This window comes from Phoxinus phoxinus, assembly GCF_949152265.1.
Source record: "Phoxinus phoxinus genome assembly, chromosome: 8".
NCBI classification, from domain to species: domain Eukaryota; kingdom Metazoa; phylum Chordata; class Actinopteri; order Cypriniformes; family Leuciscidae; genus Phoxinus; species Phoxinus phoxinus.
Genome location: NC_136883.1, coordinates 9,155,716 through 9,174,223, shown reverse-complemented (window position 1 = coordinate 9,174,223; position 18,508 = coordinate 9,155,716). Strand labels below are relative to the sequence as shown.

Genomic DNA, 18,508 nt, shown 5'->3' with positions numbered 1-18,508 from the left:
GACTCTGAGGAAGACAGGAGACTCCATGCGTTATGCTCTGTGCGAATTTTACGCAGATATATCGAGCAAACGCAGGCTCTAAGTTCGTCTGACCAACTTTTTGTGTGTTTACCCATCTCGGTTCGTCGGAAACCGCTGTCTAAACAGCGTCATTCGCATTGGATTGTTTAGGCGATTTCAATTGCCGGCAGGGGTACGGGCGCATTCCACAAGAGGCATGGCAACATCATGGCCGTTGTTTAGAGGGGTGTCTGTGGAGGACATTTTATCGGTTTTACCGACTAGATGTCACTGTTTTGACAGCGGCTCGGTCCGTGCTTACTGCAGGGGCTTTAAGCCAGGGGCCGTCGCTCCCTTGAAAAGGAAAAGGGGTATGTGGTGGTGCTGGTCCCTTACATCTAGTTCAGCAACTTGCGGGGCGTGCATATATGTCCCATAGTCATGTGTTGTACCGAGTTGACCGACTGAATGGGAAAGTTGTGTTATGCATCTACTGTGCCCACTGCCCAGAAGGAGGGAAATGAGGTACAACACCTCTGGGCCCAATGCAGTCGGAGGCTCGGTGAAGAGCTGGACTGCAGCTATATGCTGTGGGCAGGTGACCCATGATTACTTGAGCTTGTTTTAAGGGATAGTTCACTCAGCCTCAAACTGTTCCAAACCTGTATAAATATCTTTGTTCTGTTGAACACAAAGAAAGATATTTGGAAGAATGTTTGTAACCAGATCTTGGACCCCATCAACTGTTTGGTTACCCCTGTTCTTCAAAATACTTTCTTTTGTGTTCAGCAAAATAAAGAAATTCATTCAGGTTTGGAACAACTTTCCCATTCAGTCGGTCAAATCGTTTTAGTCTATATGTAATAGTCTGTCTATATATTTTGTCTATGTTTTTATAAATATTTATTTAATACATTTTTATTTGTTTTAGTTATTACGTCAAGTTAATCTAAATGAAATGATTTTCACAGTTATGTGTCTTTAAGATGCTTTTAGTTGTCATTGGCATATTTATACAATTTATTTACTGATCAAGGCATGACCATGAGATTGATTTCACTTTGTATGTCTTGATATGGCACTGTGCCTATTTGTGAAAGTGGGACAGAGTTCAGTCGACTCTTCTCTGTGAGTCGGAACACAACAGGCTCTTTGTTCTGATTCTTCATTAGCGCTGCTCCACATGTTCTGCACTGCATCAGTCTCTCAGCCTGTGACACTCATGCTCCAGTTTACGCATCATTAGGAAGATAAGGCTTTTCTGTTGAAGTAATGCAGGTTCTAATCATTATCGTTACATTCAAGCTGAGAACTCAATGATGCAGCGTTGATAAAACAAAACAAAGTATTTTATTTCTTCATTCAGTATTTTAGGATAAAAGATGACACAAAGATTCACAAAGAGGACTGTGTCTACACAATTACTTTTAGAAATAAAAATATTATATAAATAATTGTAAGACTAAAACTAAAAATAAACACAACCAAAAATCTCTTTATAGTTCTTTCATTTGAACTGCTTATTTCTAATATATATAGCCTATTATATAGCAGTTCAAATGAAAAAAACATAAAGAGATTTTTGGTTGTGTTTATTTTTAGTGTCCTGTAGAGGTCACTGATGTCTTCTCTCTAGAAGGGTGGACAGAGATTTGAGAAATGGATTAGGTTCGTTCTACAACAAGACTCATCATACTGAATAAGTCATCTCTACATCTATCAAACCTGCAAGTGTTAGTTCAAGTTGATGGAAAGGGGGGGGGGGGGGGGGGGAATTTACCTCAAATGGCAGATTTGTATTGGAAAATATAGCTTGGTGTCAGTCATTCCAATGAAAACATTCAAAATACATCTGTAAAAATAATACTGTACTTATACCACACAACGTTTAATAACTGCCTTAATGAGATAATTGTTTCTGATACATGAATAGGCTACATGAAGTTAGCTAACTGCATTTGTTTTCTGTATTAGGCTATCTTAGAACTGTACGTTTCTGAGGCTATTGACATTAGCCTACTTGGACACAGTCACCTCTGATAACAAATGACTGAAATTGCAATGTAAATAGGCTACACGCATTTTCTGTAAGGCTGCTTTAATTGTAAAAGTGCTATACAAATAAATGTGAATTGAATTTAGTTGAATTTTACTTTTTAGAAAATGTACACGCGTTTTTCCATTATCCATATAGTGAATTACAGTCATGGCATTAGTGCAGCTTCAAATGTAATTTTACCAACACCAGTAATGTAACGAGACTCTTATTTTGACATGTAATCTTAATGTATTCTTTTAGACGGAAGTGTTTTTCAGTAACTAGAGTAAAGTTCACGGACAGTATTCGACCTGTCAAAAATTGAGCTGCAGCGTTTGAGTCGATCACTTCCACTTCAGCATGTTTGCATTTAAGACACTAAGGAGGTTTTCTCCTGCGACTAAAAATGTTTATTTACAGGGTAAACGGGCTTTTGCCGTGACTATGTCTAGGTGAGTCATTTTCTTTATTGTTTTAATCTGTTTCTCCCATATGTCATTTTCTTTAATGTTTTATCTTAAAATAAATTCTCTGATAGGCTACATTAATTAAAAATTCAAACAGACAAATAGGTTTTTTTTTAGTTTTTTTTTTTTACTGATACAAAACCGTTATAATTTTATTATTAAAATAGGTAGGCCTAGGTGTTGTTACTCTAACTTTACTGTAAAAAAATAGTTAGCTTAAATCAATTAAGTACCTCTAAAACAATACATAATGTCTTGTAAAATATAGTATAATCTTTATTTTTTATGGTAAGTTAACATAGTTGACCAATAACAGGTTTTTAACTCTTAACTTTTAACTTTAGGCCTATATATTTTTCTCCCCTGTTAAAATTATTAATTTTCTACAGTTAAATAATCGTTACCGATCCATTTCCCCCTAAATTATGTATAGTAGCAGACACTTTTAAATATTACTTGGGGCACCACTTTCATTAGACATGTTGAATTTATGTTATCATAATGAAATATAAAGTGGATAGCTAAATCAAATTATGGAAATGGGTCAAAAGTAAATCACCTCATGGTGGTTTGGTTGTAACGCACATCCTGAATTGTTAGAAATAGCTTTTTGTCAAACAAAACGGTTAATCAGAGTGTTAAATGTGTTTCCTTCGTGTTTTTTTACAGTGAAATTAGAATGCAAATTAATAGAACTTTTTGAAGAATATTAAATTTACAAAAAAGTACCAACAGTAATATTATCATGCTTTTCTGTATATGGACCGTTGTTTTTGTTAAAGTACCTTTGAGTGCCACATAAATACAATGGTATGCGAATGTGGTTGAATATATTATTACATCAGACGTAAAAATATATTTATAGCCTATGTACTATAATTATAGCCAAGTCTATTTTAAGGTGTTAATTTGATTCCCAGAATGCAGCTTGCGGAGCTCCAGGATGGGGAAACAGCAGCACCTTTTCGACCTGAAACATCCATGGCCAAGACCCTGATGGACATCGGCACCAGACGGATCTTCTCTGAGGAACACGACCTGTTCCGTCAGAATGTGCGGCGCTTCTTCCAAGAGGAAGTTGTTCCATATCACACTCAGTAAGTCACCAGTTTGTCTCTCTCGAACCATCTCATCCTGATTGTGTGTTGTAATAGATACAGGATGAAAATGTGGTACAGTGTTAAATGTATGCACGTGCTTGCTTATAGGTGGGAGAAGGCTGGTGAGGTCAGCCGAGAGGTTTGGGAAAAGGCTGGAGAACACGGATTGCTGGGGATATATACACCTGAGGAGCATGGAGGAATCGGAGGAGACCTCCTGTCGGCTAATATCGTGTGGGAGGAGCAGTGAGTAACCCTGTCCTGCTGTCTGTCATAGTAACTCCTCCCCTACCTGTCTGACCCTACAGTAGATTGGGATCAATTCTTCATTTTAAAATGATATTATTATGGACCCTAATAATCTGTTTGTAATCAGACTAGTTGCCCAGTCCGAATAAAACAAGTTACCGGTACATATAACCATGTCGATCGGAATGAACTGGCCACATCCGAATTTCCTTCGGGTTGTAAGGGTGTGTTTAAACCTCTTCAATAGGACATGTAAACACTTGATTGGATTGAAAACCATTGGATTTGAAATTTCTGCACATGTGCAATGACATAGAAACGGTATAATGACGTATGATGCACAGAACGAGCTCCCATGCTGGAGCTCAGCATGCTGCATTCTGGGAATCGAATGAACACCTTAAAATAGACTTGGCTATATTTCTTTACATTTTTGAATATAGTGTCATAAATGTCTTTCTAAAATTCTCCTTCTTTCCACTTATCATCTGTGAAGTGGTGCAGGACAACGTTCTCTCATCCACAGATGCCTTGTTTTGGGCGCGGGAAGGGGCATTTTTGCTGCTTGTAAATAAATATAAGATTCTTGTCTCTTCAAATTAGCTCACAAAATAAATAAATATGAAGTCTGTTTTTTTTTTTTTAAACAAAGAAAAGTCAAAATATTTACCACAGTCATCAATACACATTTTAATTTTACCACCACAAAACAAAACAAACGCCACAAAATGTCCTACATATTATATTCCGGAAACATAAAAAAATGATGAAAGAAAATGTAATAGATAGGAATATGGACAATGGCATATAGTAATATTGAATAATAGATGCTGACATAAATTAAAATAAATTTAAATCCATATTAAAATACAGTATGTGTACAGGTGACATTTCCAAGCATTGATTATTGATATGAATATCATCTAATGTTTCTTAAAATGCATGTAATCTGCAGGATATGTTTTTGGGTAATTATTTAAAAATACACTTAAAGAAATTATATGATTTATACTTACAGCAGTCATACAGTATGTTATGTTTTTAATGATTCCATTGTAATTCTGCTTTCTCCAAAGAAAACTTGAATTGCGATTCTGTGTCCTTCATGCTGTCTCAATTCAAATTCAGGACTGGAATTTTAAAATGCAGTTCGCTTCTGAATGGTGCACCACCCTGATTGTATTGAGTTCAGTTTTCCCCTCGGCTTTGTGTGTCTGTGTGTGTTGTAATGTAGCAGGTGTTCTGGCTCTGTTTGTGTTGTAGAATGTACTGTAACTGCAGTGGTCCTGGGTTCTCTCTTCACTCTGAGATTGTAATGCCTTATATCAGTCACTATGGCTCTAAGGCTCAGATCGAGCGCTATATTCCACAGATGACTGCTGGGAAATGCATCGGGGCCATCGCTATGACAGAACCTGGAGCCGGCAGGTGGGATTCAGTGCAAGCATGACATTAAAGAATAAATGGGACTTTAGTTCCTCGGATGGGTGAACAAATTAACTTCACTTTTAAAGATACAAAGACATATTGTGATATATTGTTTTGTTCACTGAGTCGTCCCGGTTCACGTCTTCTATTTTCTCTATGAAGTGACCTTCAAGGAGTGAAGACGTATGCAAAACAAGATGGAACCGACTGGATTCTTAATGGAAGCAAGGTATGAACAATGGCAAGTGATGCAAAGATTTAATCAATCAATCAATCAATCAATCAATCAATCAATCGTAATGTATATAGCATCTTTCAAACTAATCAAATGCAGGTTATTGACAAGTGTAAACAAATGATTGTGACACAAAATACAAGCAATTAAATTAATACAAAAATAGTTTATAATAAAACATTTAAATGATAGAATAGAATTAAAAAAAGAATGATCAACAATCAAATGTTTCAATTCAATTCAATTCAATTCAATTCAATTCAAATCACTTTATTAAGCAAACTAGAAAAGAAATACAGTACCTGTCAAAAGTTTGGAAACTTTTTATGTTTTTTAAAAGAAGAATGTTATGCTCACCAAGGCTGCATTTATTAGATCAAAAATACAGTAAATACAGTACTATTAAAAAATATATATATAATTTTTTTAAATATCTGTTTTCTAGTTGAATATATTTTAAAATGTGATGCAAAGCTACATTTTCAGCATCATTACTACAGTCTACAGTGTCACATGATCCTTCAGAAATCATTCAGTTGGTGCTCAGGTAACATTTCTTATTATTAATATCAATGTTGAGAACCGTTGTGCTGCTTAAAGTCCCCGTGAACCGGAAGTTGCAAATGGCTTTTCTTGTGTGTGAAAAAGTGTTGTGACGTATTTCCAAGTGGAACGGAATATTGAACAGAGGGCAGGGTTTTACTTTAGCGCTCCTCCTCTCCATCTCTGCTCATAGCAGACTAACGGTTCGAGGGAGTGGTCAAGCGTTTTCAACCCAAGCGGTCAAACCTACGTCATCAGAAATAGGACGGCATTCCAGACCGGAAGTATCTTTTCAGATTTTGATTAAAGATTACCACGGCAAACAAACTATTTCTGTGTATTAACTTGCACAGATTAATTGTTCACCACAAGACTAGTAATATGCGGTAACAAATTAAATAGGGTCAATTTTGATTTCATGTCGACATTAACATTTTTGTGGAAATGCTGATATTTGTTTTAGGATTCTTTGATCAATAGAAAGTTCAATGAACATTGCATTTATTTATGAAATGTTTTAAAGCACTTTTTACATACATGATGTTCTCTGTTTTCATCTCTGTCACATAAGAAAGAGGAGGGATTACAAAACGAGTTGTTTTGGCAGTATGATTTCAATAAAAACTGTTCATAGACTAACGCGGAAGTTTTGGGTCCTCTCGTATTTAAAATATTTAGGTGCTACTGCTTTTTTATATTTTATTAAATATTATATTAAGTTGAGAGAGTGCAGATTAGTTGGTAAGCTTTTTATTTTCAATATTAATTTGTTAATTTCAGTATTCTTGAATTTTCCATCAGGGTTTTTCTTCTATTTCGGTCACTTTTTTTTCAGGTGTTCATCACAAATGGCTGGATGAGTGATGTAGTGATTGTAGTTGCCGTGACTAACCGCGAAGCGAAGACAGCAGCTCATGGCATCAGTCTGTTCCTGGTTGATGGTGGCACTAAGGGCTTCCAAAAGGGCCGCAAGCTGGAGAAGCTCGGGCTCAAAGCTCAGGTGCCTCCTGAATCCTTTTTATATAAATAACAACTGTTTTATATGCATATATGATTTTCTATCTTGTTTAAGAGTGAATAGAATTTATTGAAACATTTTAGTGGTCTGGTTATAAATATATTGGGTCTTTGTTTCTGTGCAGGATACAGCCGAGCTGTTTTTTGAGGACGCGCGTTTGCCCGCTGAAGCTTTGTTGGGTCAGGTCAATAAAGGATTTTATTATCTGATGAATGAGCTGCCACAGGTATAACAGTGAGAGCACAAATCTTCTACTTTTGAGCTTTGAAGGAAACTGACTGCCTTCAAAGTTGAACAGTTCTACAAATAGGCTGACACACCATTATGTAATAGGAATAGGGAGAGATTTCAGTAATTTTTTCCTTCTCTGTCATTTTGCAGGAACGCCTTCTTATAGCAGCCATGGGCCTTGCCAGCTGTGAATTCATGTTTGAAGAGACAAGGAACTATGTAATGCAGCGGAAGGCATTTGGCAAGACCATCGCTGACCTGCAGGTAAATATTAAAGGGGTCTTCTTCTTTTTTTAAAGGCGTCATACAGAGAGGCTTTTCTGTTAGTTGAGCATGAAGAGTATTTGTTTGGAAGTCTTTCTATTACACAGTTTGCACAATTTTGTGTTAGCCTTTCATCAAATACTGAAAATCTTTCTGGCAACTACAAACAAGTAATATACATAATAGATTAAATCAAATAGGTTAATCCAGATATTTCTTATTAATTCACATGGTGATATGATATATATGTCAGAGCAGAAACCAAATCTGATGCTCTCCGTATGTTTTTACGTCGTCTCGGGGCGCGTAAATTGCATGGGATTATTTCGTACATTAGATCTAAAGATAGGATGGGATGTTGGAGTAGCGTGAGCTTTGACACCTCTCGTGGTTCAAACAAACAGGGCTGGTCAACCGCGTTCGTCATTACGTTGTGTGTCAAGTTCAAGGGTTACTCTTTTGCCGTAAATCGATGCGTACGGCCGTCTGCCGGAAGCTAGTTATTTAAGTTGATAAAGGTTTAAATATATTTATTTATTTATACAATAAAGCAACGCTTTACTTCAGAAGACCTTTATTCACCCTTGAAGATGCGTGGAGCATTTTAATCATGGATGGATGCGCTTTGATGGACTTCCAAAGACAGACACCCATTCACTCCCATTATAAAGCTTGAAAGAGCCAGGACATTTTTTAATATAACTCTGATTTTATTTGTTTGTAAGAAAAAGGTCTCATGCACCTAGGATGGCTTCAGGGTGAGTAAATCATGGGCTAATTTTCATTTTTGGGTGAACTATCCCTTTAATACCAGGTGTAAACAGGGCCTATATACCCACTTCACATGTGAACTGAGATACAGCACTCTCGAGTCTAATATAGTTTTGACCTGTTCCATTATTTTATATTAGCCTCATTGACCGATTCAAAAACAATCTGCAATGAAATATGTTGCATAAGATATTAAGATTAGACTGAAATGACCAGGGAATAAACTTAAAGTGCCCCTATTATGCTATTTTAATGTCTCCTAATGTCTTCTACAACAGGTTTACATGCATCAAAGGTCAAACAACTTATTTTTTTTCATAATATACATTTGCACATCACCACATTTTCAATGATTCTTACTGTGCATTCACACCGCCACCGACGAGAGCGTCAAAGTGGCCGGAAGTCATTCATTTTCAATGAGAGCCGGCGGCGAGGTCCGGCGAGGGCGGCGCGTCTTGGACGGCGAGAGCGGCGAGGAGAGTTGAAATCAGGTCAACTTTATGGTAATGAGCTATGATGCGGTTCGGCGGCAACCAACCAGAATGTAAAAGTGCTCCCTTTGAGAGGATTCCAACTTTGGTTCCGACCACATTAGTTCCCAAGCAAAATAGAGGAGAGGTTGATCATTTGAACTTGATAAGGCGCGCAACACTATTTATAGGCAAGATTTTCGCGATAGATCGCTTGTTTTTCAGCGGGAATGCAAATTAGATTAGCACTTAACCATGAACACAAATGCCACACCACACAAATGGCTTTTAATTGGTTTATTTCGTTAGCAAACATGTCACTATAATTGTTAAGTTCTTTCCATCGATCAATTTTCTGCAAAAATAACGAGTTTGCTTTGCGGCCCCTTCAGCGTCCAGGAATCTTTCCACGGCATCGTTGGCAGAGCGGCTTTTGACGCTCTCGCCGGCGGCGGTGTGAACGCACGGTTAAACGACTCGTCGAATGAATCAATCTCTCTAAATCCCTCCTTTCCGCGAGCTACTCTGATTGGCCAGACAGCTCAGTCTATTGTGATTGGTTTAACACCTACAGCGCGTGCGTCGAAGACAAAAACGGCCATTGCCATAACAACGTCAGCTCTGCGCGTCCTGAGGCTTCCTACACCGTAATCTAAAGACAGTAACGAACAATGACGTCAATTCGACCATACTGTATCAATGCGAGTCCGATGATGAAACATTGAAATAACTTTTCATTTAACCCGAACCTCCATCGCTAGGACAACTCGAGCAGGACGTTTCTCAGTGATGCGCTACTTAGTTTGTGGTACATTATGAGATGTTGCAACTGCAATTCCTCACCATCAGCATTAACAACTGCATGTCCATCAACAAAACGATTATTTTACTTGTACTTATTTATTTACAGAGTATTTTTGTAATATTTTGCGCTAAACACGTGGAAACTGTATCAATAACAGTGCATGTAACGTTATGCAATACATTTGCCGAGCTCTAGTGTGAATGACTGATGTAACATAAACAAATCTTGCTCCATGCTTAATCTTTCTTCAAAGTAGTGAGAACGACAGACACTCTGCATAAATAGACACAGTTATAGGTAATAGTGGCCCATAACTGAAGTAGCAGAAGTATTAATAATGTGAGTAAACCAGTTAGCAGGAGACCTACACAATATAAAACTCAAAACTAAGTATTTTGAACACCATATTTCAAGAGCAAGCGGTTTGCGAATCCTGCATTGAACTCCGATATTTGAGAAGCAGTCGTCAGTAAAATAAAGGTAACACAGCAAAAGTTTAGGATTATACTGCTGTGGTATCGTGGCAATGATGAATTTTAACCACTGATTCTTCACATGCTCGTCCTTGGGCAGTGGAAAAAAACGGACTTTACCTTCACATTGTAGAGCACAGCGTCTCCTCGACATAATGCTATCCAGGATCCACAGGAATCAGCTGCCGGTTTGAGGTTCAAGTTTTCCCTGGTGTCTGCGCGCACAATAAGTGGGCGGGCAATATGCTAATTTCGTCGATCGTCACAACGAAACGGCTTATGACTCGAGAGTTACTTTTGAAAGACTTCACTTAGAGCTATGTTAAACACTACATTAAGGTCATTTTCAAAAATCTATAATAGGGACCCTTAAAAGAAACTTCAGATGGATCTGCAGAGTTGCAGGTGCTACACATTACCAGCAAGAGCAAAGATCCGGGGAACTTTAACACACATTACTCTTATCATTAGTTCTTCTGGTGATTAGCGTCTGCCCTACTTCCAATTTATCGTCTTTGGGCAGACCAAGATTCTAAAACACTTTATAGGCATTGTTGACATGTAATGTTTATGGCATGTTTATGGTTATAGGGTTTGATGACAGAAATCCAGCCATTTCAGAATGAGAGACTTTTTAGTTTAGTTAGTTTCAATAAATGTTTTTGTTCGACTCCAGGAATTATTTGTATAGTACGATTGGACTATTTTCGTAGTATAATCAGCTCTCTTATCTCAAAAAAGAAAAAAAGATTTTAATGGCATAACCCCTTTAAAAAACCTTTTTCAGTTGTATTGAGTTTCTGTGCCAGATCCTCGTAATTAGTTTCCTCATTTGTTTACTCTGCTTTTAACCTCACGTAAGGTCACGGCCACACTCTCACTTTGTAACTGTATCCCTCCATCCTGCCGGCAGTTTGAGACAGATGCTCAGAGAAATTAAATAAGCTCCATTACGTAGTTCATTTGTGCATATGGATGAGTAGAATCAGTGAGGTCTAAATCAGGTTTGCACTAATAACAGCTCATCATCATCATCATCATCACAACTATATGTGATTGTCTATCTGTCTTTCAGGTGGTGCAGCACAAACTGGCTGAGTTGAAGACGGACATCTGTGTAGGTCGAGCTTTCGTTGACAGCTGCCTTCAGCTCCACAGTGAGAAGAAGCTGGACTCTAGCACAGCATCCATGGCCAAATACTGGTGAGTATCTTGTTGAGTAAACCTACTGAACACTTGTGTTTGGCACCTTTGAAACACTGCTTAACGAAGCTTGGACAACTTTTTGGAAAACTTGGGGAAAACTCCCCAAGTAATGTTACCTCAGCAAACGAGGCTTCGTCACGCCATACTGTTTCATAACGTTTTTAATGTTTTGCATGAGGGCGAAATGGCGAAATTTCGCAACAGCTTCAAGTTACTGATGCGAAATCTGATTACTGATTAGAAAGCTGCCTGGTTTGAAAGTGACTTCTCTGTCACAAAATAAACGCACAACAAAAACACACCAGTGAGAAAACAGCAGTTAAGAAAGCATCTGATCTTAGCAATGTTGATCTGTGCACCAGCTCTGCAATTTAATAGGGGTGTGCCAAAAAAATCGATTCACAGAAGAATCTAGATTCTCATTGGCAACGATTCAGAATCGATCTGAAATGTCCAAGAATCGATTTAATAAATAAATAAAATCAGCTGGCTGTTCGCCTCCATTTTTGTAACTAGCCTATACGGGACGTGAGCGGCAAATCACTAAAACAAAAAGGAAGCAAATGGATGAGAGGGAGATCTTTCGTTCCTACCATTTGCATGTGTTTTAAGTCCTGTCAGTTTAACAGGGCATAAGAACGAGCAGAGAGAGAGAGCCGGTGGCGCGCGCGCACTCACCCGAGCGCTGTCTGCTCTCTCTCTCTCCCTCGCGCATATTAATCAAAATCAATTAATACGATGGTGTCGGGAAAAAAACTCTCCAGTGGTGAAATGTTTTCTGTGTTGACAAATCTTGTGCGATATCCTAAACTGCCGAATGCATTGCTTGTTTTTTCTGTTTACATTTCATTGTGAATGCTGCTACGTCAGAGCGGCCAAAGCGTCAACAAGATTCCCCGTACTTTTTGACAAGCGTCCTTGACAGGGCGGCCATAGCTTTTTTGCAGCTCAAGTCGGCGGCGGTGTGAACGTACAGTCAGCCGCCAGCTGCAGACCAACGCACACTGCAGTGCTTCACGAAACTCCCTGCCAACTCCGAGAGGGCAAAAAAAAAAAAAAAAAAACTCGGTCTATCGCTGCTTCATCGCCAGGTAGCTTAGGGGTAGGACTATTATTCATTTTGAAAGAAGCACTTTATTTCCATAACTTGTTATTCTTTAAGTTACTGTGTCTGACTGAGAAATATAGATGTTTTTTTTGTGTTCTACATGATATTTGTGGTAAACTGCATCTATTTTCAACCATTTTGTATTATGAAGAAGCACTTTTGTTTTGTTCCAACTTATTTTATAGCTAGCTACTAATGAGTAGCAATTGAGAACCAGACAATGTTTTTGATAAAAGGCACTTCCCTGAGAATTGAACTTAATAAATGTGAAAAAGACACTTTAAAGTCTCCGTTTGTCATTCTGTATAGCAAAGCAGATGAGAGTAGATCATGATCAGAAACCCGATTAGAAATCATTATGGATAAAATCGAATCGTTTTGAATCGAAAATCTTTTTGAATCGAAAATCGATTTTGAATCGAATCGTGGCCTCAAGAATCGGAATCGAATCGAATCGTGAGATGGTAAAAGATTCCCAGCCCTACAATTTAACACACAGTCTCTCTTTCAATTAGAATTACAACTTTAATTTCTACTATATTGGGGAAACAATGACATTGCGATATTTTGTTTATCTGCAATATATATTGCGATTATGAAAAAAAATGTCAACAGATGATTTGAATAGCTCTATTTTGGAAAGAAAAATGTGTAATTCTAGAATGTGATTATGAGTGTGTTATCAGTGAGTTCTCTTTTGTGTGTTCTTACATTAAAATTGCTTGAATGCTTAAACTAACTGGACTTAAAAATATGTGAAAATGATTAACTTCCACTCTCTCTTTAGTTAGTCTGTAATGTTGCTGTTTGAGCATAAAACAAATCTGCAAGGTTATAAAGCTCAAAGTCCACTATAAAGGGAGATATCTTATTTAACAGAATACACTTTTTAAGAACTACAACAAAACGGCTCGTTTGGACTACAATGCATTCTTTCCAGATTATATGATCAAGGAATACCCAGACGAGGCCTGGTTGAGCTGCGCTAGGGAAGATAAAGAGTGTTGTCGCGTTTCTTTAAACCCTGGAAAATGGCTGATGAACTTAGAGTGGTTCATTTATTTTTAACACTGTTCTTGAACATTATAAACCCATTGTTTGTCTGTGCGCTGCACATTTTACAGAGTACAGAGTTCTTATTATTTGTAGTTGTGTTTTCTATTAACAGTTCCCATTATAAGCTTTATGTAACTGCTATGGTGTAAACGAAGGGCAAAGCTTTGCCTCCGCTAGCCTGATAACTAACATTACAGTATTGATGTAGTGTTTACTGTAGCTTTTGTAAGACTGTTCACCGCCCCGTAAGAAAATGATCCATGATTTTGTAATCGATTACGGTTACCATAGTTTTCTGACAAATATGATTCAATGGTGGATATCAATGTACCTATAAGAAAATGCCAAAAAAAAACTACAGTACCACTCTTGTTCTCTAACATTTTTGGGGTCTGAATCGGGCTTGAATTGGTTTGAAATAGACGCCATCCTTAATATTTACACTAGAGAAGAACTTGCGGTTATGAAAGAACACGTGCTAATTGGTGCCAATCACAACACACTAGGCCAGCTAACCAATCGCATACATTTTGTATTTCGGAAGAAGGGGCTTCATCGAAAACGACATGTTCGAGACAGACAGGAGAGAGGAGCTGTAATGTAAAATATGTGAAAAATAATGCGTTTTTTAACAATCAAACATGAAAACAAATTCTAGTACAGCCCAAAACAAAATCAGGACTTCATAAAAAGGCATAATAGGACCCCTATTACGTAAGCAATAAGGTACCTTCAGCCGTGACTTGTTCACGATACAGCACTAGCCTCGGGTACCTTATTGCTTTTATAAAACGGTTACCACACAATACAAATATTAAAGCCAACAAATATGTATCTATGCAACTTTCATGAAGTAATATCACTAAAAGCCTTCCTTCCGCTGAAAAAAATAGTCCCTGACCGTGAACAGTTACAGAAGTTACATTATTTTGCCAATAGATGGCGGCAAATACTGTCTTATATCACTAAAAGCCTTCCTTCCGCTGAAAAAAATAGTCCCTGACCGTGAACAGTTACAGAAGTTACATTATTTTGCCAATAGATGGCGGCAAATACTGTCTTTATGAGTCAGTCAGTAGAGAAGACTTTTACATTGAAAGGACTCAAACTTGTGATCACGGAGAAGAAAGACGTAACTGACAGATGACTATAGGCACGGGGAAACCCCTAAACTGTTAAAAGGATTACTGATCAACTACAATCCCGACTTACTTGACATTGCACATCCACGATAGTCACATTGCTGGATGTGCAATCGCGATACAGATGCTGAAACGATATTTCGTGCAGCCCTAATTTGGATTTGTTTCATGTTAAGATTTGTTTCATGTTAAATACTAAATGTGAATGTGTCTTTTTCCCTCCTCAGGGCTACAGATTTGCAGAATAGAGTTGCCACTCAATGCCTGCAGCTTCACGGAGGATGGGGCTACATGTGGGAGTATCCAATAGCCAAGTGAGTAAAAGTCACTGAGTAACAGCAGCAGTGTCTACTTTGCCCTTGTAACCAGAATGCAATGTTTGTTCGATGACAGTGATTGCAAACAGTGGTTGAAGGGATAGTTTACCCACAAATGAAAATTCTGCCATCATGCATCCTCTCGTCATTCCTAACCCAAATTAATTCCTTCTATTATACACAAAAGAAAAAAAATTAGAATGTCCAAGCTGCAGGCACGTGAGTTTGCATTGTCTCTATGCAACCCTAAACAATCGACCTGACCCACCAACGGATGTACAGCTTCTGTCTGCTGCTGACGGTCACAAAAAGGGGATGGGTTCAGCTTTCTACGCCTATATTAGAGGTGCTAATGCACCTAACTTAAATGGTCTTAAAGTGGCATGGGAAAGAGATTTAGGGGGGATGATCAAGGAAGAAGCGTGGAAACAGGTTGTATCAAAATGGCATACTAATGTTCGTGAAACTCAATCCCAGTTGATAAATTATAAAATTCTTAATAGATGTTACTGGACTCCAAGCAGAGTGGCTAGAATTAAACTAAGAGATACAGCACTATGCTGGCGGTGTAACAAAGATATAGGAACTATGGTTCATATTTTAATGTGACATGGTGGAGGATATGTGGGAGAATATTGTACAATTTGCTAATAATATTTTTTGCCTGTCATTATATAAGAACCCTGCCTTGTGTATGTTGGGTATTATACTGGAGGATATGCGTATATCTCGACAACAGATGCTATGGTGCCGTTTAGCTTTGGCTTCTGGATGCAGAGTCATTCTTAGACATTGGAAGTCAGCATTAAGCTGGGATAAGGGGTAAAAAATAAATAAATAAAAAAGCTAAAACATGTCACTGTTAACACTTAATTTCTGACTGATGTTCATGTTCAAAAAAAGAAAAAGAAAAAAAAGAAAGTGTTTTGTCACTGTCATTTATGTAGGTCTGTCATAAAAAAGAAAAATATATGAAGTAAATAAAAAAGACCTAGGTGTGAGGATTACGTCTTCTCAATGATTCTTCCTGTTTCGAAGTTAATGAGGAAGCGTGATTTTTATTTTATTTTTCTCCCCCAAACCAGAAATCCCGCTCCGCTGCTGATTTCATTGGTTAAGGTTACAGTGAGGGGTAGGTTTAGGGATCAGTGTTTTGTGTAGGCAATCAGTCCTGTGATTTGAGGGTAAGAATCATGCTAATGAGAAGGTGACGTATTTGGATACGGGTGTGGCTTCTGATGTCACACTTGAATGTGGGCGACAGCTTGAAATTGCATGTTCAGTTGTTTTTCTAATATCCAGCAGAGGGTGTGTTTCTCTCAGCTCTGCACTGTCACACCATCTCACACTCTTTAAATGGGTTCATTTGAACTGTCATTAATACAAACATGCTTTCGTGCATTGTGAAAACACTTTTAAATAGCCTTTCCATGGAAGCTACAGTTTGACTAGTTATCAAGAGTGACTAATCAGAAATCAGATTAGTGGATTTTGTATATTTTGCTGGCAGTAGTTGTACCCTGTGTAGGTGTGAAATGCCTCTTTCAGAACCTCCCGGGATATTCATATATATATGTACTGTATATATATATATATATATATGAATATTTAATATATATATATATATATATATAATATATATATATTTATATATATATATATAATATATATTTTTTTTTTATATATATATATATATATATGAATATTATATTTATTTATTAATTTAAAAACCTGCTAGTGTTTAATAAAGGCTCAATTTTGAATAATTTTTTTTAATATTCAATATAAATAGTTTTTAGATATTTAAATTGCATATCTTTTCCTAAGATGAAATGAACAAAAAAAACAAAAAACTTTTGACAATGACAATTAGGCACATTTTTGTATTTTTGTTAGACTAAACTGGTGTTTGTTAGTTTAATGTAATAGAAATTATATATTATTTGTATTGTGAAGTATTTGTTGAAATTGGCAATATTCCTTATGTTGATTCACATTTTAGAAAGCATTGCATTATAGCTTGTAATACATGTGTATGCAGAGTTATTGGGACACTTTTTGCTATTGAGATGACTTGGAAAAAGTGTCCCAATCAACCTGTATTCACCATGCATGAGAATCATAATTAATAACTGCAAAAAAAAAAAAAAAATGTCTTTATGAATTACGTTAATGAGAATTCCCCCATTATAATAATGAAAGTTTGAGGGGGAAATGTGCTTGCCATGAAAACGTCACAATGTGAAATATCTTAATGGTCTTAAAAATAAGCTTCAATTTTCCTTTGTTCTTGAGGTGAAATATGACCTGGAAATTCTTGAGATTCATCCAGCCAGACTTTGTCTCTTGACCCATACATAAAAGGCAGCAGACAAGTTTTAATGACTGTCTCATGTTCTCTCTTTCAGGGCTTTTGCAGACTCCAGAGTTCAACCCATCTATGGAGGAACCAACGAGATCATGAAAGAACTCATCTCACGCAACATTGTTAGCAAAAAATAAATATAGGAAAAATGATCAAGGTGAGAGTTTGATTTGGTGCCTCTAATGTCTCCTATGTCTGTAGCAGGAGCTTCATGGATTGTTGATTATTAAAAATAAGATCTCAGATGAGTGATTCAACACATAGTGTTATGTTAATGTTAATGTCATGTGACACTGTTGATATCATATGGTGTCGCCAGAGAGAATGCCTCTTCTGTTTGTGACTCAATGCTGTATAGATCATTTAAGATACATTTGCCTTCCAGGTGAACAATTTGCACCACTTAAGAACAGTAAAACTGTCTTTTAGTTGTAAAGTTTGAAGAGATTTGATTGTTCGATGTGTGAATACCATCTCTTTTGTACTACTTAATCTTTATAAAGACATTTCTAAAGATGGATCTTCTGTTCTTTTATCCCACAATGTGATTCTCTCTTTTATTTCAAAGACACCTTCAGGAAACTAAAAACAATGAATTTTAATCGTTGCACTGTTATGATTCGTGTAAACAAAGAGTCTGTGTAAGTGTGTGTGTTTTATGAGTCTCTGGCTGGCTGGCGTGTTTCATAGTGAGTCATGGAGCAGAGGTGGGTGGTCTGTGAGAGTTAGTTGGTGGGTGTTATAAAGAGATTAAAACCAGAGTGTTCAACTCTTTCTCCATCCCGCCCTCTTTCTGTCATGGGTATAATTATAGAGCCGTTTTTCCTTTTATTCAAAGATATTCAAATATAGAGACATGCTATGGAAGTTCAGAGCAACTATAGATTAGACAGAGGAGAGAAAATCGACTTTCAAAAGCAAGTTTGACTGCCGGTCAGAAGATCAAAGTCATGATTCTCTGACGAATCGTTCTATTGAAGCGATCATTTTTAATGTTTCGATTGAACTCCTTGGCAAAGCATTTGTAAATCTGGATTATCTATCTACCCTATTTTCTGTGGATGTGCGAGACTTCCGATTCATTGGCTGCTGTCGGTAAATGACTAGAAGAATGACAAAGTGCAGTAAACAGTAAATAATATGATATCAAATAGGCCTATCAGTTTGCAATATCAAGTAGCATTGACACAATCCAGATTGACAAAATCAAGTCTCGCCT

The 18,508-nt window shown here is 37.2% G+C and overlaps 1 protein-coding gene across 1 annotated transcript; it reads left to right on the top strand.

Moving 5' to 3' along the window:
• The first annotated feature begins 2,217 nt into the window (after window positions 1-2,217).
• acadl (acyl-CoA dehydrogenase long chain) lies at window positions 2,218-17,803 on the top strand. Its single transcript, XM_079620127.1, has 11 exons — window positions 2,218-2,490; window positions 3,426-3,602; window positions 3,714-3,851; window positions 5,118-5,282; window positions 5,445-5,511; window positions 6,896-7,060; window positions 7,203-7,304; window positions 7,460-7,573; window positions 11,171-11,298; window positions 14,835-14,921; window positions 17,333-17,803. The coding sequence occupies exons 1-11, from the start codon at window positions 2,399-2,401 to the stop codon at window positions 17,424-17,426; spliced, it is 1,329 nt and encodes a 442-aa protein (XP_079476253.1). The 5' UTR covers window positions 2,218-2,398; the 3' UTR covers window positions 17,427-17,803.
• Window positions 17,804-18,508: the final 705 nt, after the last annotated feature.

What these genes read in the sequence shown, in the direction of transcription:
- acadl (XM_079620127.1), top strand. Translation starts at nt 2,399, where the DNA reads ATGTTTGCATTTAAGACACTAAGGAGGTTTTCTCCTGCGACTAAAAAT. An exon ending in TTTGCCGTGACTATGTCTAG is followed by an intron (nt 2,491 to 3,425) that starts GTGAGTCATTTT and finishes TTTGATTCCCAG; the next exon opens with AATGCAGCTTGCGGAGCTCC. An exon ending in GGATTCTTAATGGAAGCAAG is followed by an intron (nt 5,512 to 6,895) that starts GTATGAACAATG and finishes CTTTTTTTTCAG; the next exon opens with GTGTTCATCACAAATGGCTG.